General features: G+C 35.6%; 2 protein-coding genes across 3 annotated transcripts; both read left to right on the top strand.

The window, feature by feature from the left end:
• The first annotated feature begins 912 nt into the window (after positions 1-912).
• Positions 913-5,740, top strand: LOC140152021 (histamine N-methyltransferase-like). Its single transcript, XM_072174322.1, has 3 exons — positions 913-1,129; positions 4,553-4,873; positions 5,352-5,740. The coding sequence occupies exons 1-3, from the start codon at positions 913-915 to the stop codon at positions 5,738-5,740; spliced, it is 927 nt and encodes a 308-aa protein (XP_072030423.1).
• Positions 5,741-13,926: 8,186 nt separating this feature from the next.
• LOC140152714 (calcyphosin-like protein) lies at positions 13,927-24,939 on the top strand. Of its 2 annotated transcripts, none has more exons than XM_072175178.1 (5): positions 13,927-13,948; positions 15,752-15,877; positions 17,271-17,448; positions 17,942-18,151; positions 22,383-24,939. In XM_072175178.1, the coding sequence occupies exons 2-5, from the start codon at positions 15,798-15,800 to the stop codon at positions 22,482-22,484; spliced, it is 570 nt and encodes a 189-aa protein (XP_072031279.1). In that variant the 5' UTR covers positions 13,927-13,948; positions 15,752-15,797; the 3' UTR covers positions 22,485-24,939. The 2 variants fall into 2 exon arrangements, with proteins under 2 accessions (XP_072031279.1, XP_072031278.1); XM_072175177.1 differs by lacking the exon at positions 13,927-13,948 and adding an exon at positions 14,037-14,168 and having other exon boundaries at positions 22,383-24,938.
• Positions 24,940-25,562: the final 623 nt, after the last annotated feature.

Below are 25,562 nucleotides of genomic sequence, written 5' to 3'. Positions count from 1 at the left end.
TTTTAAATAATTGTTAATAATTCCTGATATCTCATACCCTCTTTTGTATTTCTTTTCCTAACCCTACCCCACATGACAAGGATTGTTTAGCCCATCTTATCTGGTAATGAGAGGTGGAACATAGGCAAATTTCTTGCAAATTTCACATGTTATCCAATATTCCGTCCATGTACATGTAAAGATAAAACACCAATATGTTATAAGACTCATTTTTTTGTTTTAGCAAAGAAATCAAAATTTCTCATACCAGCGCCATTTTTAACATACAGCGCCCTCTACCTCAAAAAGTGCTTGGGCAAAGTTCTTGTAAATTTCAAATGTTATTCAACACTTCGTCCTTGTACATGTAAAGCTAAACAACCCAGACCAATAGACCGGGCAACAGACGGCTTGAAGATGCACCTAGGATGCACGTGGCCTCTCAAAAACTTGAGTCCAGTTGAATGGTTAATTTTGTATTTTCGCAAAGAAATGAAAATTTCTCAAGCTCCATTGTGAATATTCAGCGCCCTCTACCTCAAAAAGTGCACGGGCAAAGTTTTTTGTAAATTTCTAATGTTATTCAGTACTCGGTACTTGTACAATAAAGCTAAAACATTGTTATGACAGAATCAGCAATCTCATTAATTTTATTTATTAGTATGCAACGATCGAACTTCTGTGTACTTTGAATGTCCAATATCAAATATCCAATATCCGTCTATAATATGGCCATGGCCTCTTGACCCCAGTGCATGGATTTAGTATTTAGGCCAGCACAGTATTAGATTTTGCTGATGTGTAGGACTAGGTTACTGTTTAGGTAAAAGGATTCCACAGTAGTACCGCCCGCAACATGATACATAAATAGAACAACTTTGTCAATTCAAAGGGGACACATATTCATAGCTAACAGAGGCCATATCAAACACCATGAAGTCTACTACATTACAGCCACTGTATGCCGACATGGAGCTTTACAAAGAGAGGCATCATTATTTTTATACAAAAACAAATAGCAGAGAAGCAATTCAAGTTTGGACAGAGAAAAACGTCAAATTGAAAGTTGTGAACATGTTGTCGAAAAATTTGACCAACATCATCCGCATGGAGCGGCCATTGCGTGTCCTCGGTGTCGGGAGTTCCGAAGGTAAGCGAGCCCAACGGATAGCAACGTTTGCACAGTATTTATTGTGGGACCTGAGAGCACATCATTTGCATAGAATGTGTATTATATCGCGAATTTAAAAAAAATCAAAATTATTTGATATTAGAAGGACGTATTACTTAGAGGTTAATGACTGCGCATCAGTTCTTTTGAGGGTTATTCCGAGGTCTAAAGTTAGTTAGTGTTTTAGTATTAGATAAAGGCTTATGTTTAGGGTTAGGCAATGAGTCATTAACCTCAATCATAACCTTCACTTTTCACTTTTTACATTAAATTTACGTCACATTTTCTTCTTTTAATTTGAAAACAGAACACAATTTTAACTTTATCTGTTGTTTTCCCTGTAAAAAATCGAATAGCCCATTAAGGAAATACCGCTAGCGACCAATCACACTATCACGCAATCATGCGATGTCCAAATACGGGGGCCAGCGTCCTTTTTTTGAGAAAATTGATATTCCGCAAAAACCGACTTAAGCGATGAGTTCCTTCGAACGAGACAGAATTGGCCTAGAAAAAAATTGACGTCATGAAATGACTGTGCCTGCTTTGCGAGTTGCGAGAAGGGATTATTATCATTCTCAATGCACAGAACGTATACTGTTGTTGTTCACAGAAAAAACTCTAAATTAAGTATTACAAATTTAATGTTTTTTAAACATATGGATAAAATCTGCCGCTTCTTTTTTATATATTAGTAAATTGTGATATTACAGTTCATATGTATAGCAATATCATGAGAAATATTAGGACTAAAAAAATAAATAATTTGAGCTTAGAATATCATCTTGATCAGTCTGAGACTAGCATATAAACCGTGTTAAGTCCACAAACTCATGTATCTGATTTCCCTGTGCTATAGCATTATAGTTTCAGTTGGATGAAATATTACAAAGCAAACACATAGTAACAATACTGTGTGAGCTTTGTTTCCGAAATGAGAACAATAGTCTGCATATTGTTATGCAGCATTGTTATGTCCGCTTCATTTACCTACGTCATAGCCTGCTGCCTTGAAAATTAATTTCGCTTCAAACGGGGGAAGAACACGTACGAGCCCGAATTTTACCCACACAATTTCTCTTTTTTCAGGAGAAATACGCATAAACAAATTGCAACGAGTGTCAACTTGTAATGTAATAATTATTCTCTTCGAATAGAGATAAACTTGTTTTTGCAATAGAAAAATATTCCCCAATGTTCTATAAGTCTTGTATTGTGTTATAAAACTGATAACTTGTGCAGACTGTAGGCATATGGTACATACTACTGGCACTGATTACCATCGATTTGGCTGGAAACAGCGATGAAATATCAATTACATATCTTTAAGATAGAAACGTATACAAAACGTAGTAAAAGACGTATACACTTTAAATAACAGTGAGAGAAATTTGTGTGCGTTGGATATTAGCTTTACATTATTTGTGTATGTTCACATGCGAGTGCGAGAGCGAGTTGGCGAAGCGGTAGTTCCCTCGCCTTGCACCACCGAGGTCCCGGGTTCAATCCCCGGCCGTGCCCAAGGACTGTGCATTTGGTTTATCCCGATTCCATGCTCGCTCTCGCAGGTTTTCTCCGGGATCTCCGGTTTCCTATTGCTTTCAAAAATCGGTGATTAGTTGTTTGGTTATCAAAACTTCCTTCACCCAATGGAATTTGGGGAGCTTTTTTTTTTACCGGTCCGTCCTAAATTGCATGTCGACAGGCTTGTTTATTAAGAGCCATTATGCGGACGCAATTGAAATCACCTTATTGCATCAGCCGCTTTGAGATCAAGACATTGTCTAAGTTGATACGTAGTCAAACCGCGCTGGACTATATGTATGAATTCCTGGTATAGCTTGTTGAGTAAATGTGGGTTCGAGTCCCCGTGTGGTTGAATTAATTTCATTTCTTATTTCTTCATTTGTCTTCCTTTTTTGCCTTCTTTCTGTTTTCTTCCTCCTTTTCTTCCTTCTTTCTTTTTTTTCTTTCTTTTTTTCTTTCTTTTTTTCTTTCTTTCTTTCTTTCTTTCTTTCTTTCTTTCTTTCATTCTTTCTTTTTTTTATTTCTTTCTTTTTTTCTTTCATTCTTTCTTTCGTACGTTCGTTCGTTCGTTCTTTCTTTCTTTCTTTCTTTCTTTCTTTCTTTCTTTCTTTTTCGGTTATGGAATTATGAGCGAAAGAGTAACTTTGTGACGTCATAGGTCCAATTTAGAAAATTGAAATTTGCTCCAATTTTGATGAAACTGGTCTCAAATTATTTGTCTTGTTGCAAGAAATCAGAAAAAGGATAGTTTTAACTATCTTGGGTTACGGGAATTTATTGGAATATACTGCGATTTTACTAAATAAGTGAAATTATCAAGAGTCTCTTTATCTTTTCAGTTTCTGTTTCTGTTTTCATTTTCGTATTCGTTTTCGTGTGTCATTGTTATTCTAAAGTGTTAGCCTCCTAGGTGTAACCAATCTTTTTATCCTAGCCTTTTGTCACTTACTAATAAGTTGAAGCAAGTGAATTTTTGTTTTCGTTTTGGTAAGTTATGTTAATTTTGACATGGAAACGTTTTTTCTCATTTTTTTATTCTCTGTACTTGGGACTGGTGGGTGGAAAAAGACACACGACAGAGATGTAAGCCACAAAAAACTCCTGTGAAATGCATGAAGATGCCCCGAAAAAGAACCAAACCAAAACAACCGAACAGGAAGACATTTCCTGAAATAATGAAATTGATGGTACAAAAACAAAATTAAAACAAAACCTCTCTAAATTTTACGGTCTTAAATTCGCGAGACTGATTCGGAGACTGATTCGGAGGGGGGGGGAGCGAAATAGGGAGATGTACATTGATAAGAGGGAAGGGTGACACTGCACAGCCCCGTAATTTTTCGGGGTGCGACCGGCTCATAAGCGGACCTTTTACGATTTAAGGGGTTATTTTCAACGTTTTTACCGAAAAAGTGGACCTTTTCATTCGAATTGGCATTTTGAACCAATTTAACAACATCAAAGACGAGAGGGACACTAGACCAATAATAACACCGGTGTTCCATAATCTTGTCTTATCCATCCTTTATTGACAGACATCCACCTCTATTGAAATAAGCTGATTGGTACTTCAAACTCAACAATGAATTCAAGTTAAAGATCAACTCACTTAATCCTTTGCGTTTTCGTTTCTGAACAATAGACTTATGAAAACTGAAAAGATAAAAAGACCGTAAGTGTCTCTTTATATATTGTGATGTATGTCACATTTTATCAAATTTCATAAACAAATGAATTATCAGAATGGTAATCGCGTTTCATGTCTTTATTTTGTTATAAGTTTATAATTGCAGCAGTTTATTATGTTTTTTTTTTTTGTTTTTACATTTTACTGATTTTAATTTTTATTATTATTATTTATTTTGTTACATGCAGGTGACTTGGAAATACAGCAGCTTAAAAAGTTACTAATCGAATTCTCAAAATTAGATGCGTGTGTGTGTGAACCAGACAAGGAAATGATTTCCCACTATCGAGATACGGTCAACAGAAGGGAGAGTGTAACAAGCAGTGTTGCATTTGAGTGGCAAAATCTGACATTTCAGGAGTATTTGAAAAACGTAGGAAAAGAAAAGAAGTATCATTTTATTTCACTTGTACATGTCATCTACTTTATTGGCGATCCGGAAGAGGCTATCAAGAACTTGTACAAAATGCTTGAAGAGGGTGGAATGATATTGCTTATAGTTGTGACAGGTACATGACTGATTCAACAAATTAACGAACTCTTTGAAGGCAATAAAAGGCGGCTGTAGCTTAGCAAATGTAATTAAACTTTATAAATGAGTATGCTATGTGTAAGCACATTGAGTTTTTACCTCTTGACACAGAAATCATGCACATTTTAAACTAGTTGCATTAGATTGGTTCACAATTTTCACATTATTGCAATATGTTGTCAAATTAAAGCAATCTATGACGATTTGAATAGGACTACGTCAACAAAGTTTTAGAGAATCTGGCAACTCACTCACTCACTCACTCATTCACTCACTCACTCACTCACTCACTCACTCACTCACTCACTCACCCACTCACTCACTCACTCACTCACTCGGTCATTTACTCACTCATTCACTCGCTCGCTCACTCAAAAACAATGTTAATATTTGCATATCTTGCAACTATATACATTGTTATGTCAATTTCTGTGTCTGTTGTTTGACTTTTTAAGGTGACAATGGTACCCTAGGAAGTGTTCCTCTCAGCATGCATAACTCAACAGCAGCAACATCAGAAGAGGCATCGATCACCAACTATAAGACTGACTCAAGGCAAATAAAAGCTATCTTGGAAAAACTTGAGATTGCTTATACCCAATCCACCCTCACCGAATGGATCGACGTTACATTACTGGTGACTGACCAAGTTGTTATGAGAGAGGCCAGCCTTCTGCTAGACTTTCTGACTTTGACAATCAATTTCAAGAAAACTGCTCCAGATGATGTCTTCGATCAGGTGATCAAGTACTTCAAAGATAACGCTCGTGCGCAAAGAGAGCAGGATGGGAGAGAGAAGTTTTATTTGACGAACAAATGTACCGTTTTTCTTATTACAAAGTAGATTGAATGTAGAATCAAGCGAAAAGGAACAAAATGCAGCAAATATTTAACAAGCGCTCGGAATATACATCGGATTATGAATTATTTTTACTTAATAGACAATTTTCACATGAGGTGAAGCGAAGGTTTTGATCTCAGAACGAACAGTGTATAAATTATGTGGACCAGTGTGCCGGTTGTGAAATTATTTTATCATACCAAATTCGAACACATATTGTTCGCTAATCAAAACAAATAAGGTTCAACTAAAAAAAACCTGCATGGATTCGGACCGCAGTAGGTGCTGCCAAATCATAATTTTCTCCAGATCAGCATTACGCATAAATGCTATGAATACACACACTGATGATGACGATGACTGAGAATAAAAAAATCTTTTTGGGCTACTTTAACCCTAGAACTGCGAAGGGCAGTATACCAACCCCCTATAAGGTTTTAAATCCATCATAAAAACGTGCGAGTTTACACCCAAACTACCGAAGCTAATCGTAGATCCATCCTTTCCGCTCATTTTAGTGATAAATTTTTTCCCTAGTTCCTTACCCATCAATACTGACCAGGGGTGCAACAACAACTCCACCCCCCCCCATTTTTGAAGTCCATGTTACAAAAATAGGGCTCAGTAGTTCTAGTGATAATATTCCATTTTTTTCATAAGCCTCCCCCCAAACAAACACATTTGTCAGACAGTCAGTAAGTGGAAATGCACAGTCGGGGGGGCCAGGCTATCGTATGTTTTTGGCAAATTGATTTTTATTACCTCTCCCTTACATACACAATTACGATCTAGCAAGACCGAGAATATCATTTTATCCAAATACATAATTTACACACTGATAACCATTTCTTTTTAAGTACAGTATGATTAAATCGCAAATACACTGGCAACTCACATACAGGTTGTCCCCCCAAAAAAGAGGCCCCTCATTGGCGCCTTCTTTTTCTCATATTTCTGAAACCTTAATCAAATATATTTTGTATGTAAAAAAAACCTTGAGTCGTTAGCTTTAATAAACCAAAACAATTTTATCAATCGGTTCACACATTGTGAAGATATGCCCTTTTAAAGAAATGTACCCGTTTTTCACTCTGTCCACGGAGAGGGTTTGGCTACTTCTAAGATTGAAAAGGAGTACACATACCATGCATGAATATCAAACATTCCTCAATGATAACTTTATAAAATAACTTTATTTATGGAATAGGCTTTACCGGTGGGTTTATGGGCATGGGTATGTTAACAGAGTTATTCATTTGTGGGTAAAATGGATGCCGAATGGAACTTCTTTTGCTTTACTTGCAATTACTTATTTTTTCTTGGTTATTATTTATGCCTTTTTGTTTTATTATGTTTCTTATTTTCTTACTTTGTTGTTTCTTGATTTCTTTTTTTATTGACAACATAAATCATTTCTCTTTTTGGAATAAAAGGTACCCCTAAGAGGCTGTTTGGTTTGTCTTTGGTTCTTCTGAACTGAGTTTACTGTGCTGGTCTGCCCTGTACCTGGTTGCCTCCTTGGCGAATACAGGTTTCAGCCCTGGTCCTCATTGCCTCAATTGCGTTGCGTACCATCCTTTTGCGCAGGAAACTTGCGAATGCTTTCAGTAATACGTTTGCGAAGATCTTAGATTTTGCTGTGAGGTCTGGTGATCCTACAGGCCACTCCACAGCATGAGCCATCCCAACCACTCTGTTTGCTATCCGTGGACAGAGTGAAAAACGGGTACTTTTATTCAAAAGGGCATATCTTCAAAAGTTGTGAGCCGATTGAAATAATTGTTTTGGTTTATTAAAGCTAACGATTAAAGGTTTCTTTACATACCAAAATATATTTAATAAACTTTTCAGAAATAGGAGAAAAGGAGGGCGCAATGAGGGGCTTTTTTTTTGGGACACCCTGTAGAACCGTACTATAACAGGTAATGACACTAATATTGCTCCTGATACTACACAGAAAGTCTCGTGCTTGTTACTGATCCGATACATTTATTAGTAGTAAAATTACAAGTTCCAGAAAGTCCCCGAAGTAATATCCATTTAAAAAATTTATATCTAGACAAAGTCCACTGCACACGAACTGGTGTTATACCTTCACCATTTACCCATTTCTTAAGGAAACAGAAGTATTAATTCAATATGCTCCATTTCCACATGTTCAATCGGACAGAACTGTATCCTAAACCATGGCCCAGCCTGTCGTAAAATATATAAATCCTTTTTGGGGATAACTGCGCACTTGTTGCGTAATTTTAAATTTGCCTTCACTGAGCTGCTGAATTAGCACTTTCACTACACCAATATTATCTGATTTCAAATGCTCTATTTTTACAACATTTATAAGTTTCACCATATAACCTATATATAGTTTCAGACCATAACTACAGAACTGTGTCGATTTACTATTGTCTACCAGTTTCATTGTACAAACTAAACTGAGATTTTTACTCTCGCGATATTTTTTTAATTACAGATATTATATTATGTCCTAATATTAAAGGTCCGTAACCCGATCGACAGCATCATCCCCCGATTTTTTTCATTGTTGATGAGGTTTTGGTATCACATAATAGATACTATTTTTCTCATTACTATCCTGAAATTTGACGCTCCAAGTCGATGTATTTCCGGAGAAATCATGAATCACAGCGGTTTTACAGGTTACCAGTTTGTAAACAATAAAATTTCTTCGGATCATGGGAAGAGAAAAAGCGAACTACGCTAAGTGTAGTCTCGCGGCCAGACTGTATGTGGCTATCACGAGGATCGACGAGTGTCAGACCGACGCAAACTGGCTGTGTAGGAGACTACGCTAAGTGCTGAGGAGACGGTCCGCCGTATATAATTAAAACAATTCCTTGATTATTTCAGTTGGTGAAATAGCTCAATTGGCTAGCGCGCCGTTCTTTTACCTGAGAGGTACCCGGTTCAAAACCCGGTATCGGAAGGTTTTTTTCCTATCAATTTTAACCCAAACGTTTTTATATTAAATTGAAATGTACATATTGCAAGGGGAAATATATTTTGTTTCCTTTTTTTCTGAAACGGTACGAAAAAACAAAAAAAAACAAAAAAACACAAATATTTTCCGTTCAATACGGGCCGGGCATTGCAGCATGTCAGCATTCGTCATACGAACGGGAATTGTTGTTGTTGCATGCCTACCCAGAATGCAATTCACGTATACAAGGTATTGGATTGCAAATTTGGCTATTTATTCACATTTACGCTGAAAATGCTCTCGTTTTTTCACAAAGCAGCATAAAGGGGAGATATTTGATATTATTATGTAATTTTAAAGACAATCCATATCCAAAACCAATAGGGTTACCCCCTTTAAATACTGATCATACATTATACATTTTGGTTGCACGAATATAATATACTTGAAAACCTTAGATATAGAGAATAATGCTTTGATCAGCTATAGTCCTCGAAGGAGCAAACAAATATTCATTCATCTGCTGAGAATATTTATTTTCTCTGCCTTTTATCCGGGGGGGGGGGGGAGTTACTCCCATTGTGGTCTGTACACCATCCGCGATAATCAACTTTTGAAAAGCACCCTAAACAAGGATTTAACCCTTGGCTAAAACGAGGTAACACGGGCCTGTTTTCACACCCTAAACAGGGATTTTATTCCTTGCATCAAATTTCATACCCTAAATTTCATTTCCGCGTATTAACAATTGCAATTTTGCTACCCTTTTTTACAATTTTTCATGTTTTTGGCACCCTACCCACGAAGGCCACAATGGGAGTGAACCCCGGGCCTTTTATACCATTTAGCTGTTTTCCAGTGTATTCTAAAAACATTGAGGCCTATGAAGTCACACTTTCTAATAGATTGTGTAGTTTTCTAATTGTAACTAAGAGGATAATTTATTGTAGCACTTTCTAAAGAATTCTAAGAGCCATTATTTTCATGCACCCTCTTTTGAGCTATACTCACTAGTACATTTCATGAACTAAAGAGGGCTCGCTACTCAAACACCACATAAATAAAATATTATGATCTAAAAGTTATTATCAAAGATCCGCTGCCTCATTAATATTAATGCTGTTTATGAATTATATTTATATAACTCATACCACAGCAGTATACGCCAAAATGAAATTGTTTCTAAAAGTGTTTTAAGAATTACGTGATATTTTATTGATTAAAGAAGCCTGCTTATCAATTAAATCATTTTTGTATAAAAACTGAAGCATATGTATAAAAGAATATATGAATATTAACTGTACATCATAACGATATATACGTTACATAACGAATAGTGATACCCAATCGAGGTAAAATTGATCCGGTGTCGAAGGCAGAATATTTAATTTTAGTTTTGTATACACCATTTTTTTAATTTAGTGAAAATGAAGAGTTGAGCAAAATTGGTTTAAAATATATGTAAAAACTACATAGATCCCCGCTAAAGATTACTGTTTCGTTCCTTTTCTGAAATCAACTTTGGGGTTCTATGCATGGTAGAATTTTTGTAGCCTTCCAAGACAAAAATTTGGAGGGTCGGTATAGGTCGTTTTCATGGGCTCTTCCTCCATTTTGAAAAGGCTAGTATGGACAAATGCTTGATCATTTTACAGTATAAAATTGTGCATTGTACAATTGTGCATGTCTGCATTTAAATTGAAATACATAATATGCATTTAATAAATAAATCGAGTGAATAACAAATATAAAATGTCTTTGATACTGTCCAAATTTAAGGTTTCTCCTAAAAAGTTATTGAAAAAATCCCGACTCAATATTTCAATTTTTTCTGTCGGTCTCTGAGGGCAACCAAACAGTTTTTGCCCTAGCATTGTGTTCTGTATAGAGGCCCCTATTGTGGTATTCTCTGCATACAGCTAGTGCTATACACATTAATGATTTTAAACAGGTAAAATTATGATACGTTTTCTGTCTTTGCTTTGTCATAAACACTGTTAATTATAATTGATTTTTATTATTCGGGTGCGCCGTCGGATATCACATTACCGGTGCAGCCGGTCAATGTGTGAAAACTACAGTACTGGTGCAACCAGTCACTGTGTGAAATTGGTCAAGCTTTCGTCAGATGTGGCTCTGACTTCATCAGGACTAAAGACAGAATTGAAAAAGCAAGTCTTATATACAGGTAAAAATAAGATACTGTTATATGATTGGCTAGTGAGAAGTCTATTGTTGTGAACAAACAAGCACTTCCTGTCACTTCCTGTTGTGTCATAATATATTAAGATACAAAGAACAATGATGAAAAGGAACCTACTTCCTGTTATGTCATAAGATAAGACTATTGTCTTATGTGAATAAAAGAACTTCCTGTCTGTCAATCAATGTTGACAATCAATGTTGACACTGTTAATTATATACCCGGTATGTTGAAGTTATGTATATAACTTAAAATTTCAAGATGGCTACTAAAGAATCGGTTGGCGACTGGTCTAGCGCATTGGTACTAAAATTATAATATGATATTATGTTCAATATAGCCATGAGAGTGGGAAGGTGTGACATGGGTTCGAGGCCCTCCTCTGTCAAACTTTTTGTTGTTGATATTTTCATTTTAGGGAAATGGGGCTAGGCTAATATATATGTATGTCGTAAGGTGGTGTGAACTGAGCTCATACAAATATTATTGTCATTTGATTGCCCAATTGCTATTGATTAGAAGTTAATAACTGAATAATGATTTTGCTGTTGTGCAAATGACGTTTCAAATCAATGCACGCGCCCTTGAATTTTATCACCAGAACAATGCATGACCCTGAAAGGGAAGTGCATTGTGATGGGAAAAATTAAAGAGCAAATGGATTGATTTTTGCAATTTGCACGACAATAAATTCATATCATATCATTCATTCATACCTTAACAAAATATATACAATGTCGTAGCTGAGATTATGCCCTTCCTTATTCCATAGGGTTTGATAATCTATATGACATGATAATTAAATGAGGGGACATTCAAACATAAACATTTCCACGGTTTTTGTTTAGACCAAACCCTACAAGCTCCTACATTTTTATATTCGAGACAGCCATAAACTATTGGTTGTAAACTTCATCTGATTTATTCTTCTTTGTTTTTAAAGGCAATCTTTGTGGTTATTCCATATCAATATGGACACGTAACCAGTTAAAAACCTCAAACAAAACATTAAATTATTGTTAAATTACATTGTTACATTTTTCGTTCCCGTTCCTGAAATATTACACTCATAGAAATGACTTGTTCGCCTTGTTGGCGCAATTCAAAAGGAGTAAGTTTGGACAACTCAAAAATGGTGTAAAAGTTACCAAAACAAAATTCATTTTAGTTATCCGAACTTAAAAATGCTGAAAAAGCTCAAAAGTTCCGTCAACTAATCAACTTTGTTGGCATTAGTTAAAAAGTTGATGTAAGTCGTTGCGTCAACTTTTTAAGTAATGCCAACTTCTGAATTCAAGTTCAGGGAACATAGAAAAATAAACAAGGTCCAAAAACCAATTAGTTGAGTTATTGTAACTCAACATGTAAGTTGATGTAACTCGTTCATATTAAGTTACTGGTACTTATTGGTATGAGTTATTCCAATTTGGTACTTTGTTACTTAATTCACGTAATTGGATACATTTCTGCACAATTAGCAGTATTCAAATATTTATTTTTGTAATCAGTGCAAAATTTTGTATACTATACCACACCTCTAGAAAATTATGCTAACCTAGTTTCATTTTCTGAGTTGTAACAACTCAATAAAGTAAGTGCAAATGAGTGCGACCAACATAATGATATCGAGTCAGCGTTACTCAAAATTATACGCGTTGGCATTACTCGGAAAGTTGACGCAACGACTGTAAACATCAACTTACTGAGTCTGTTACTGAGTAACGCCAACGAACAATTTCTATGAGTGTAGGCTTGATAGGATTCCCTACTATATAAGCTAAGTTATTGTAACATCCACAGTATAGAGATCTATAACAAAATATGATTTTCTTGCCATTTCGATTGTGAAAGTTGTTTAATTTTCCATTTGCAACCAGGTACGAAAACTGTTCGTTACATACACATATCAATTTGTAAGTCATAGTTCATTGAATTAATACAACCTTATGAAAAAACATGCGAAAATAGCAACTTCTTTTTGCACAAGATTTGCAATTTAAAGAGAATTGGTCATTGCTCATTAAAATGAGGCTAGTATACGGACCAGATAAGTGTGCTCTTTTATCAAATGACATAAAATTTTAAAAATAATGTAAGGAACACTTGAGGTGCTTAGATAGGTAGTTTTCAAGAGGTTTACCACATTCGCCTTGCTATAACATTGAATTAAGTTATCTGCTGACCTAATGGGGAAAAGTGTTTTTGGGGAAAGTGTTAGCTTCCGTTTGATGTAAAACAAATTCTTATGGATGAAGGGAACACTTGAGGTTTGGACAAAACCAATCGCAGAGGCATAATTATATTCCAGCTAGAAGCTCACACAGCTCTTACGATGCTATGCACTCAACCGTGTAGTGTAATCAAAGACTGTGTGGAGACAATTCACTGCTTGTTTCATAAACATTCAATATTAATATTAATATATATATTTTAGTGACGACGCCAAAACATAACATGATGCAGTCATGTCTACAGTAGAATTCATCTCGACCTTTGCACTATTAAACCAAGATAACACTCATTGAAACAGCTCAACTGATTAAATCGGGTCTTCTCTGGTTGTGCACAAGTGTCTGTTTTACATGTGCGATATCGCAATAAAGCTGGTATTATAGCTTCACTTGGGTAACCGATTATAAAGGAAACGAAAGGAAACAATGGTATGTGTACCTTTGTTCACGAAATGAGACAGTGAGCGGTCCGATACCAATATTTTCGGTCAAATCTCCATTCAATTAACACGGGGAGTTGGCTAGCTATGCCTTGCCCTCACTCATATTTTACAAAAGTGCGACCATTTCTGAACATCTAACCTAGCTGTAATTTTAGGTCATGTTAGAGAAATATATTTGCTAGAAGTTTGGAGAATAAATTAAATATTGGCTGGTTATTTTTCACACAGTGATGTTAACTAGGCAAGTGTCCATTCTTCCAACATACATCATTTGTAGAGGTCACGCGTCAATGGTGAGAGCACTGTGTATTGTGTATAGGAAAACGGACAGTAACTGCAGTATGAACTAACTGAGTGAGCTCTCGTAACATGATACTTGACACCGTTTTACAGGTTGGTATTTTCCCTTGAATATGAATACCTCTGATTATTGATTTTCAATATGCAACATGTGTTTTAGAAATTAAATATCTGCATCAATTTTGTTTAAAAAACATGTCTGTCGGACGGTTTAAGCCTACATAAAATCATTGTATGAGCTGTTATTAAAAGGAATTTAGTGTACGCTATATAACGGGTACCTAAGGCATTTGGTAAGCATATAGACCAAAGGGTAAGTAGTATAATACTTGATATTGTTCATGCACGGTAATTCAAATATTTATGCATGCAGTTTTACTCGATCATATTATTTTCTATTATTATTAGCCCATACTTTCCTGTTGTTACTACCATGATCTATGTTACAACACGAAGGCTAAAACATGGGCGGGGTCACGTTAAAACCATCCGCAACTAGAATCTACATGTAGCTAAATAAATAATAATAATAATAATAATTATCATTATTATCAATTACTATTTTATTATTATTTGCTTATATTATTATTATTATTATTTCTATTATTATTATTATTATTATTATTATTATTATTATTATTATTATTATTATTATTATTATTATTTCTATACTTATTATCATTATTTCTATTATTATTGTTATAATTTCAGTTATTATTATTATTATTATTATTATTATTATTATTATTATTATTATTATTATTATTATTATTTTCTATTTCTTTTTGTGAGGAAAACCTTACACTGGTAAGCTTACATTGCCGCGACTCTTGCCTGTAGCAATGATAAAATGTGTAATAAAGTGGACTAATAAAATGCCTGTAGTGATACAAACTATACGGTTCTGTTCCATTGTTAAACTGCACATTTTTTGTAGGATATTAGTATAATAATTAATAGTATTACTAAATAATGATACTAATTGCCCGGCTAATATTGGTCAATGGTTTAGTTGTCGGAAATATTCCGTCAGAAGAGTAATTTTGATTTAAGTCTGCATAGATGGTATAATCCTAAATCATTAAAATGTACAGCTATGTGTATGACGAAATGTTAGTAGGCACATGTGTGGGGTGTACATGTACATGTGTGCATTGTAAACAGGTGTTTTTTATTGATCTGCTTCCGGGGGACACTTCAATATTGAAAGTGGGCCCCTTTCAGCATCGCTATCACCCAAAGGCCCAATATTATTATTTGATGAATCCATAGCCCCTTATTTCTTCTTTTTATTCAATTGATAACTATTAGAACAATATACTTCATGTTTCTGTATAGATGTATTTTATATATTATTAGTATACTTATTTTTATCCGATACTCCTCATGCAAAAAGCCCCATGTTTTAATTTCTCTCTCTCTCTCTTTATTTGAGCATTCTTCGAAGTAAAACTTCACAAATCTTACGGTATTTACTTAAAGTTATGCTAGCATGCTCATTCGTACGTACTAGTAGCCTAGCTGTAAGCAAGTGCTAAAATGTGTGAGCCTGCCCGTACGGAAGATCATATGCTCTCGGCTCGTATCTGTTAGCTGATTGCACATCAATATCAGCTTGTCACAAGATTGCACACGGTATTATCATTATGTTAAAGTATGTATGATTTTTTTTTATAAGGGACACTCATTTAGGTGCTTTCCATGATGCAGAAATGAAGTCATCCAAAAACTCAAAATCGAACATAGGCCTAGATGATAGACCCGCTCATTATAGTTTTCTGTTTGATAAGAGCGTGTATCCCAGGTTAGTATATTTAAAACAAAAGTTTAGCATATCGGTAGGTTCACTTCATTTATAAAGTGACATTGTATTTTGTCTTTTTGCTCCTCATACAGTTCACCTGTTTGATCGGAATATTGTCTTACCCTTGCATACAACACCATGTCTGGGGATGAACTTATCGAGAAACTGAGACAGCAATGTCTGAAACGTGGCGTAAGCGGCATCAAAGGTCTATCAAGGTAAGGGTATTTTATAACTCTATTAGACCATTCATAATTTAAAGATCAAATTCAAATGAAATGATATTATAACCATTCAACAATGCATGGCCAATATTCTAGACCATAACAATTTAAATCGAATTGACTTGGTAGCAAGTTATGAAAAGTGACTTTAAGTGACTGTTAGAACAGTAATCAGACAGTTATCAAACTTTACGACTACCCCCTAACAGCTGCTCCCTAATGTACACCTGGGTGGAGTGGGGCAAATGAGTATCTTGCACAAGGACATAACACATTGACCATGACAAGGTTCTAATACAAAACCTTGTGAATATGAGCCGACGTCCTAACCCGTTAGGCCACTGCGAGGGAAAAAATAATTGTAAAGAGATTAAAGTCAATATGAACCTTATTTATCACCCTTCAAAACGGAATAATTTTCGTGTGCAAGTACGTCCCGGGGGGGCACTTCAATATGAAATGGATATAGGTGTAGGGCTGGCACTTTCGCACTAAGGGGCATTCGGTGAGAGCGAAATGTAAAAAATGTGGGGTCATTGGGTGAGAGCATGATATTTGGCATTCGGTGAGAGCATAATGTAAAAAATATGGGGTCATTGGGTGAGAACATGATCTTTTTTTTCAATGGAATCTTTGGGTGAGAGCCGAAACAGCGCCACAAAAACCTCGAAAATCGAATTTCTAGTTCTAAATGGCTTCAAATTTCATTGTTGTTTCAAAATAAGTAACAAAATCACTGAAAAATTAAAGTTGCTATTCAAATTGAACTTGTAAGGGTCTTTTGGTGACAGATCAAATGGAAAAATAGGGGGTCTTCGGGTGACAGAGCATGTGTTCGTAAAAAAATATGGGGTCTTTGGGTGAAAGCAAAATTAAAAAAGGGGTCTTAACAGCCCTACATACGCGTCACCTCCAAAGTTGGAGTGCCCCCCCCGGTGCAAGTCCATCTGGTTGTTTCAATCAAACTTTTCCATGTTTTAGTTGCAGGTATAATTTAGTTTATAATACTAGATTATTTACACTTTCATAGCCGAGGTAGTGAACAGGAGTTGCCCCTCCTGGCTCAAAATATCGGTACAAAATTGACCAAAGTTTCAATGTACATAATTGTCTTCATTTTGGCTCATTTTAGCGCTAAAATTGAGAAATTTTGCGTAGCGAGCTTCGCACGTATTTCCTTAGTATGTCATTTTAGTAGCAGATCATTTCTCCCCTCTAGCTCGGTGGACCCAATACGCCTCTGGTAAATAGAGTTTCAAAGCAGACTGTTATATCAACGTCCAGAATTCATACAGAATAAAATTGATGCATATGTACATTGTAAAATGAAATCGTAAAATCATTCAAAATATCATCAGGTGGTTTGTATTGCTTTATTCATTTTCAGAACATTCCGCATTATGGACGACGACGGGAACAAGAAGTTGGATTTCGAAGAATTCAAGAAAGGTCTCCATGATTACGGAGTTCAAGTTAGTCCAGATGAAGCCACGGGGTTATTTCAAGCATTTGACAAGGACGGCAGTGGCTCTATTGAATTCGACGAATTTTTAGAATGCTTAAGGGTAATTAGCAATTTTTTATTTCAGAATAGGCTAGCTTGTACTTCATTGTCAGCGTGGACACGTGGGACATGCCTTCATTAATTGTTAATGATGTTGTAAATGATGATGACAAAAACGACAACAACTACGATGATGATGCTTGTGCGCATTGATGGCATCTACACAATGTTTTTTAATGTGATTAACAGGAGAAATATAAATCTATAATTTAGCTAAGGCTGAGGAGTGGCACCTAAATAACTATTATTATTAACCTCCCACTTGACGATCTTAAATCCTGGTTTTAAGCATGCGCTAAGACATTTCAAATGTGTGCAGAATATCATCGGAAGAAATGATCTTCTGTGAGAAACCATGTTTGACCTTGGAATTTTCACGACCAAGACGTATGATCTGATTATATACTGCAAACCTTTAAATTTAGTTTGAATGATTATAGATTTATAAGTGCGTGGTGTGCTTTTCTAAACACTTTTTTTAATAATGTTTTCAGCCACCAATGTCTCAATCGCGAAAGAATATCGTTGACAAAGCATTTAAGAAACTTGACAAGACTGGTGATGGAGTTGTAACTGTAGAGGACTTAGAAGGAGTATATAATCCCAGAGAACACAAGAAATATCGAGATGGGAAATGGACCGAAAAACAAGTGTTTGAAGAGTTCTTGAAAACGTTTGATTCACCAAACGATCCCGATGGACAGGTAATATACATGTACATATATATAAAGTATACCAGGGTCTATTAGGAGTGGTCTGATTCATGCTGATTATATATTGGTTATTGCATTGACGCACACTCCCCGGTATTTTGATCTCTTTTGATACATATAAACGTATGAGCTAAGCGTTGGCATTGTAACCCATTTTTGACATATTTTGGCTTACAAATCCAAACAAAAGAGCATTTACTTATCCCTGATAATTCCAAAGAGATAAAGGCTTCCACTGATTCCAAAATATCAAATCTGCTAACATCGAAAACAAGGGTTAACAACTTAACATGGTTGAGGTATAGACGAATCCAACGAGCCAAGTCATGGTCAGGATTTGGTCGGCCATCTTTGGTTTCCCGCTAGCACCAACCTTGGGTTTTGAGCGCCCGATTGTGCAAATAAATGCCGCCTAACACCTAGAGAAAATGCAAAGACGAGGAGGGTTAATAGAATAATATATACAATAGAGGTAATCCTGTCGCATCTATTCATACATAGTCCTTTTGTTCATCCATTTGTACATCTATGAATAGATGCGACGGGATTACCTGCGGAATTATCTCTATTGTATTATTCTATTAACCCTCCTCGACCTTCTCTAGGTGTAAGGCGGCTTTTATTTGCACAACTGTTGAACTGTATTGTGTGTGCATTCTTTTGTCTACCTGTGTTTTCGCGGGAGGTGTAAAACGGGTGATGGAATGCAGTTTAAAATTTCCGCCAAGGCCGAATCATTTCACATTTTGGATGCATTGTAGCCGACGGGGACACAACTAAAGGCTGCTAGTCAGGTGTAGGAATGCGTGTATTTGGATTCGTCTATATAGTTGATCGGCTTTTCTGGCTGCTTATGTGCGCTTTCCAAACTATCAATAGACTATATCGGCAATCACGAAAGCCTTTGCAATATAACTCTACATTCGTCACGCCAATGCGCAAGGTGATCTGCACCGTAAAGCTGAATTTACTCACTAAATGTATACCGAGTGGAAAGAGTGAAAAAAAAAAGAGTGAGAGATTGAAATGGAAGACAACAATCCCTTTTTGAGTGGAAAATGTTCGCTCGTTGCTTTTGCATTTTATATATATACTAATAATGGCGATCGCGATTGCAGACGACAATTAAAATATTCAAACACATTTTTAGAACATCCATTGCTATCAATAATTATTGCTTTGATTTAAATCATTTCCAAAAGTTAATAATCGGATAAGGTAAATTAATTAGCAAAACAACGGATCCAGCGCGCATTTATACCATAAGGTACTGGATTCACTATACCGGGGTTACTTCAAAATAATCCTTTTAAATGTTAAAACGAAATCTACACCACTGCTCAAGGTAGGCATGACAAAGAATAAGTGCAGAGAAAGGCAAAGAAAGGAATGAATAAAGAAAATGATAATTGTTATTATAGAATAAGCATATAACAGCACTAGGCAGCCATTCAATGATGCCAAAACCTTAATGCGTACGTAATTAAAACACACAGTCAGATGTATTTCACACCTGCCAAACACAATTCACCCAATTTCGATGATTTGTACACTCTCATGAATATTGATTGGCAACATTGTCCAATATGTCAGCGCTCAAATCGGACACAATAAAACAATAAACCCTGCAGTGCGTTGGTTGAATAGATCAAATTCCTGTGAATTGAACGTTTCACTCCCACGATCATTGTTTTCGAAAATAGCGGTATACGCTGGCGAAGTTATGTAATAATCGGATTAACTACCATAGCAATAGGTGAAAACAATTTTTGAATATCGAGGAATCCAAATCCACGCATTCCTACACCTGACTAACAGCCTTTAGTTGGGTAGCCGTCGGCTACAATGCACCCAAAATGTAAAATGATTCGGGCTTGGCGGAAATTTTAAACTGCATTCCATCACCCGTTTTACACCTTCCGCGAAAACACAGGTAGATAAAAGAATGATTAATAACAACACAATACAGTTCCCTTCGACAAAACACACAGCTTCTATGTGGTCTATTCGCTGTTGAAGTGACATAATAATCGGATTAGCTACACGCCGTATCGGTCTATTGCCATTTAGTCTAATACCATTTGGTCTAATTCCCGTTTCGTCTATATTCAATTGGTCTATTACCAGAAAGGCTAATTGCCATTTAGTCTAATAATCGAGCACTCTTTTTAATGAAAGAAGAAACACAACTTTATGTAGTCTAATAATCATATAATCTAATTTCCATTTAGTCTAATGTGGTTTGATCTAATTTCCAGTATGTCTTCTAACCATATAGTCTAATAACCATTTGGTCTAATAAATGTTTGATAACCATTTGGTCTAATAACCGTTTGGTCTAATAACCGTTAGGTCCAATACTCTTATGGTCTAATAACCATTTAGTCTAATACCATTTCGTCTATTTGCCAATTCGTCTAAAAATATTGCCATTTCGTCTACTACTGGTTACGGGCTGAAAATACATAAAATGAGATGAGCACATGTAAACAAACGTATTACATGTATCAAATCTTATGCATTCTTAGTGGAATTATTATTGTTTATTGATATATCCAAAAAATGAAGACAAATGTAACCTGCAGGTATTGTATATATGCCTACTCGAGTGAAAGTAGACGTTTTGCCGGATCATTTGTCCTTCTTTCCTTGGTCTTTGTAAGGTTAATATGATAATAGGCTCATCACGTAGCACTGGGGTGCCACGGGTACAGGGCATTTGCCAGTATTGCCATTCCAACATTTAAAAAAAATTAGGTTTTCATGTTTTTGTCGTTTGCATATGGACTCATGGAGTTATGTGTAGATAATACATGTAGGCCTATAGACCTGTTACACTGTTATTGAAACGCGCTCCTTTAAGACCACGGTGACCCTGGGCTATGACCTCACAGTCACAGTATGTGTAATAGCGTTATTGCGCTTATGCAGCCTCACATGTGCTGTTAGACCAATCGGTTAGTAGACTAAATGGCTTGTTAGACCAGATGGTTTGTAGACCAAATGGGTATTAGACCAAATGGGTGTTAGACTTATTGGTTATAGACCAAATGGGTAATAGACTAAATGGTTGTTAGACTAAATGGTTTTAGACTTATTGGTTATTAGACCAAATGGTTATCGGATCAAATGGTAATCGGACCAAATGGTTATAGGACCAAATGATTATTGTACGTACTGGATATAGACATAACGGGTTTAGATTAAATGGATATAGACGAAATGGATATTAGACAAAATGGTATTAGACCAATTGGCAAATCCCCGCGGTATCTATGCATTGATGTACTTGCGAACAAAAGGACTATGTATGAATAGATGCGACGGGATGACCTGCGGAATTATCTCCATTATATATATTATTAGCTATTATTCTATTAACCCTCCTCGTCCTTCCATCTTCTCTGTGTGTTAGGCGGCTTTTATTTGCACAATTGGACGCTCAAAACACCAGGTTGGTGCTAGCGGCTACCCAAAGATGTCCGACCAAATCCTGACCATGACTTGGCTCGTTGGATTCGTCTATAGACGAATCTAAATTCACGCATTCCTACACCTGACTAGCAGCCTTTAGTTGGGTAGCCGTCGGCTACAATGCACTCAAAATGTGAAATGATTCGGCCTTGGCGGAAATTTTAAACTGCATTCCATCACCCGTTTTACACCTTAATACATAATAATCGGATTAACTACACGCGGTATCTATGCATTGATGTACTTGCGAACAAAAGGACTATGTATGAATAGATGCGATGGGATTACCTGCGGAATGATCTATATTATTCTATTAACCCTCCTCGTCCTTGCATCTTCTCTAGGTGTTAGGCGGCTTTTATTTGCACAATTGGACGCTCAAAACACCAGGTTGGTGCTAGCGGCTACCCAAAGATGTCCGACCAAATCCTGACCATGACTTGGCTCGTTGGATTCGTCTATACCGTGCTGCACTGGTACGTTCACGCGGTACCTCTGCGTTGAACCATATCATGCTGATCACTCGCACCTGTAAGATTGTATCTTTGAAAAGACCGGTGTTGTATTCAATCTATGATTGCAGACATACACGGGTTATGAGTACAATCTGCTTGTTGTGCAGCGCGATATATTCAATATTGTTTTCACCTATTGCTATGGTAGTTAATCTGATTTATTACGTCCCTTCGCCAGCATATTGTGTTCAAAAAATGTTTTTTCACTAATAATATTTCGCATTGTTTTGCAGGTTACACATGAAGAGTTTTTCAACTACTATGCCGGCGTCAGTTCCAGTATCAATGATGATGTGTATTTCGATCTAATAATGAGAAAAGCGTGGAATTTATAAATTAAAATAAAATATCTTTAAAAGAAAACTTTTTTTATTTTTTGTATAATATCGGAGGTAGTTTAAAAATCATTTCGATTAATTAGGGCCTATATGTGATGTGCTCAAGCAAAATCGGAATTCTTAAATATTGGTTTCCAGACATAGACAAACAAAGGAAAAAAATCTTTTGTTGTCTACTGTTTTTGAAATGCTTTAATATTGTTCATATCTTTGGAACTAAATGTTTGATTTCAATGGGGCAAAATGTACCTTTGCAAACGCTTTATACAATCATGTAGAACACTGAAACATTGAACACTGTTGAGTATACCCGACTTCACACTGATTTTGCTTGATCACACCACATGTGCTTTTTTCTTTTAGTTAGGTACTTTTACCTTAATTGGACATGTGTATCACTGGAAAGTCAGCATATTGCACTGAATAAATTGGGAATTTTTGTTATATTCAATTGGTTTGTTAAATCTTATACATTTGTATATTTGTGTTTCACGGAACGAAGCATGAACGAACCTTCATGTTATCAGATTACAATTTTCTATCAGTGGTGAGGACTTTTTATCAACGACGCGTAGTTTACACTGTTTTCTTTATTATAAACACCTCAAATAAAGAAAGTCAGCACTTATCTTGAAACCTGATCTTGTTATGACAATTTGATTTCACTTCAATCAGTGGTGAGGTTTTTTTTAGTTTTTTTTATGAACAACTCCAGTCCGTCAAAGAATTAATTTTAAAATAATATTACTTGTCTGGAAAGCTATGACACGGCAACATATCATATATCTCAAGGATATTCTTTCACCATATACTAAAAAGCGAAATCTTCGATCTCCATTAAGACAAACACATCCAACTGATTGTGGGATAGGCTTTTACGACCAGAGTTCATAACAATTAGTAAGTTTTTAGCGGGTTCACCGTCGGACAAGATTAGAATTGTCACACTTTCGTCAGGAGTAGCTCTGGCCGTCTTCAGGACAAAGTACCTAAGAATGAGATATGAAGGCCGCCCCTTACCTTCTGGTTGCTATAAAAAAGAGCCGCTCACTGAAGATTGCCCTTTGTCAACAGTGAACAAGCAGACCTCTCCTATCTGCTGATGTAAAAGGTTTCGTGCCTCTGAAAAGAGCCGCTCACTAAAGACTGACTCTTGTCAACAGAGAGCAAGCAAACCTCGCCTATCTGCTAATGTAACAGATTTGGTGGCTCTGAAAAGAGCCGTTCACTGAAGACTGCCCTTTGTCAACAATGAGATCATCCAATTGAGATCATGCTTTTAAAGTTTCTGTTCCCAAACTATGGAACTCTAAAACAGCACCTCTGGACACTTTCAAAAACACGCTTAAAATGCGTTTGTATATAGCTTATAATATAATGCACTTCTGGTATTAAAAGAGTTATAATTAATTATGTTTTGTTCATGTTTTCAATGTTTTGTGAAGTAAGCATAAACTCTTACATCAAATTGAACTGTTTAGGCTGCTTGTTGACAGATCTCTAAAACACTTGTCAAATCCATCTGTGATGTCAAATGCCACCCAAATCCTCAGTTTTTTAATTTCAATTCTTTTGGACAACATAACAAAATATTTATATGTAAGAAAATTCTCTTTTTTCTTTTGAATTCTGACTAACTTCAATATTTATTCACAGATGGATTCTTCAAGACAGTGTTTACCATTCTAAATATACATATATATAGTTTAGACTAACTATTTAGCTGTTAAGAGGTCCAAAAGTGTCTATAATTACAGGGTTAAATCCAACCTTAACACTTCCCATACGACATCACCTACACTGTATATAACTTGAATCAAACTAGGGTGATGTAATAACACACAAAACTAAACAAAATAGTAGCAACATAAAGAACATAAAGAATAAATCATTCCAGTTTAAATACCAGACATATGACTTCTCACATCAAAACGTGTCAGTACTTTTGTTTTCAAAAATATTTTTAGATTTGTCAATGATGACAATCGTTTGACATCTCACACATTGATGGCTGATGCAGAATATTGATTTAAAGTGACGAATGTAATTACAGCTTCCTAAATTTATTATTTTTATTTCTTCTTATAATTACTTTTGATATTACCTATAAATTTGGATTTCGACAACTGTTGTGTTTCAATATGATTGGCAACATGTCGTCTTGAGCTATCCAGAAAAATGAGGTATTAAAATTAAAATGGTATTCTTTTTGCTATTTCATTTTTAAAATTTGATGAATAAATCATTATTGTCTCGTATTATTTTTGTGATATATCTTTATGATATGAAAGTACCATTAACATGCGACACAAAGTGATTAAAAACATCGGAATAAATCAGCTCATAACTGACCAACAACTTTGGTGACAATGTCCTCATTTGCTTCATCCGACTATATTTAGAATTGTTAGGTTCAAACTGTAGTGTCCCATTTCTAAGTTCTTAATAAATAATTCACAGTTCACTTATCACATGATAGCATTTGATTAAAAAATAATACATGGAATACCATAAAATATCGTCTACAAGCATATATAGTGTTTTTGATGAAAGCTAAGTTAATACTAAACATGCGTAAATATGCCAATACAATTAATAGATTGACCTTACAGTAATACTTGTTTGTATGCTTGGATCTGTAATATATTTGTTCAAACTCCATAATGACACCTGGATTAATTTAACTTTTATCAGAAGCACTCTATATGCGTGTAGACGAGATTTTACGGTAGTATGATTAAAAACACTTGAGATTTCTGTTTTACATTGATTTAATTATATGCCTATGACAGATGTTGGCATAACTTTTGGAACTGGATAACAACTACAGGGTAGTTTACTAACTTCATTAAAGGAATAATCAAACTGGGATTTCAATAGCGCCAGAATGGAGCGCTTCACATACTTGTGGTTGGTCGTCTGTTGTGGACAAATCTGCTCATAAGTCACATGTTTATAACGCGTTCCAGTAAAATTGAGAACTTGTATCTGTACTTGCTGCTGGCATTAGTAAAATGGACTTTCAGATATGGCTAAAAATAAAAATTTTGCAAATCGCACCTACCCAAGGTGGAC

Source organism: Amphiura filiformis, chromosome 5, assembly GCF_039555335.1.
Source record: "Amphiura filiformis chromosome 5, Afil_fr2py, whole genome shotgun sequence".
NCBI lineage: Eukaryota > Metazoa > Echinodermata > Ophiuroidea > Amphilepidida > Amphiuridae > Amphiura > Amphiura filiformis.
Note: the sequence above shows the minus strand (reverse complement) of the source record. Positions and strands in the feature narration are given on the sequence as shown.

Bases quoted from the DNA above. Each gene is read 5' to 3' on its own strand.
- LOC140152714 (XM_072175178.1), top strand. From the start codon at position 15,798: ATGTCTGGGGATGAACTTATCGAGAAACTGAGACAGCAATGTCTGAAA. The intron at 15,878-17,270 runs GTAAGGGTATTT...ATTCATTTTCAG, and splicing joins GGCATCAAAGGTCTATCAAG to AACATTCCGCATTATGGACG. The intron at 17,449-17,941 runs GTAATTAGCAAT...TAATGTTTTCAG, and splicing joins AATTTTTAGAATGCTTAAGG to CCACCAATGTCTCAATCGCG.
- LOC140152021 (XM_072174322.1), top strand. From the start codon at position 913: ATGAAGTCTACTACATTACAGCCACTGTATGCCGACATGGAGCTTTAC. The intron at 1,130-4,552 runs GTAAGCGAGCCC...TGTTACATGCAG, and splicing joins CGGTGTCGGGAGTTCCGAAG to GTGACTTGGAAATACAGCAG. The intron at 4,874-5,351 runs GTACATGACTGA...TGACTTTTTAAG, and splicing joins ATTGCTTATAGTTGTGACAG to GTGACAATGGTACCCTAGGA.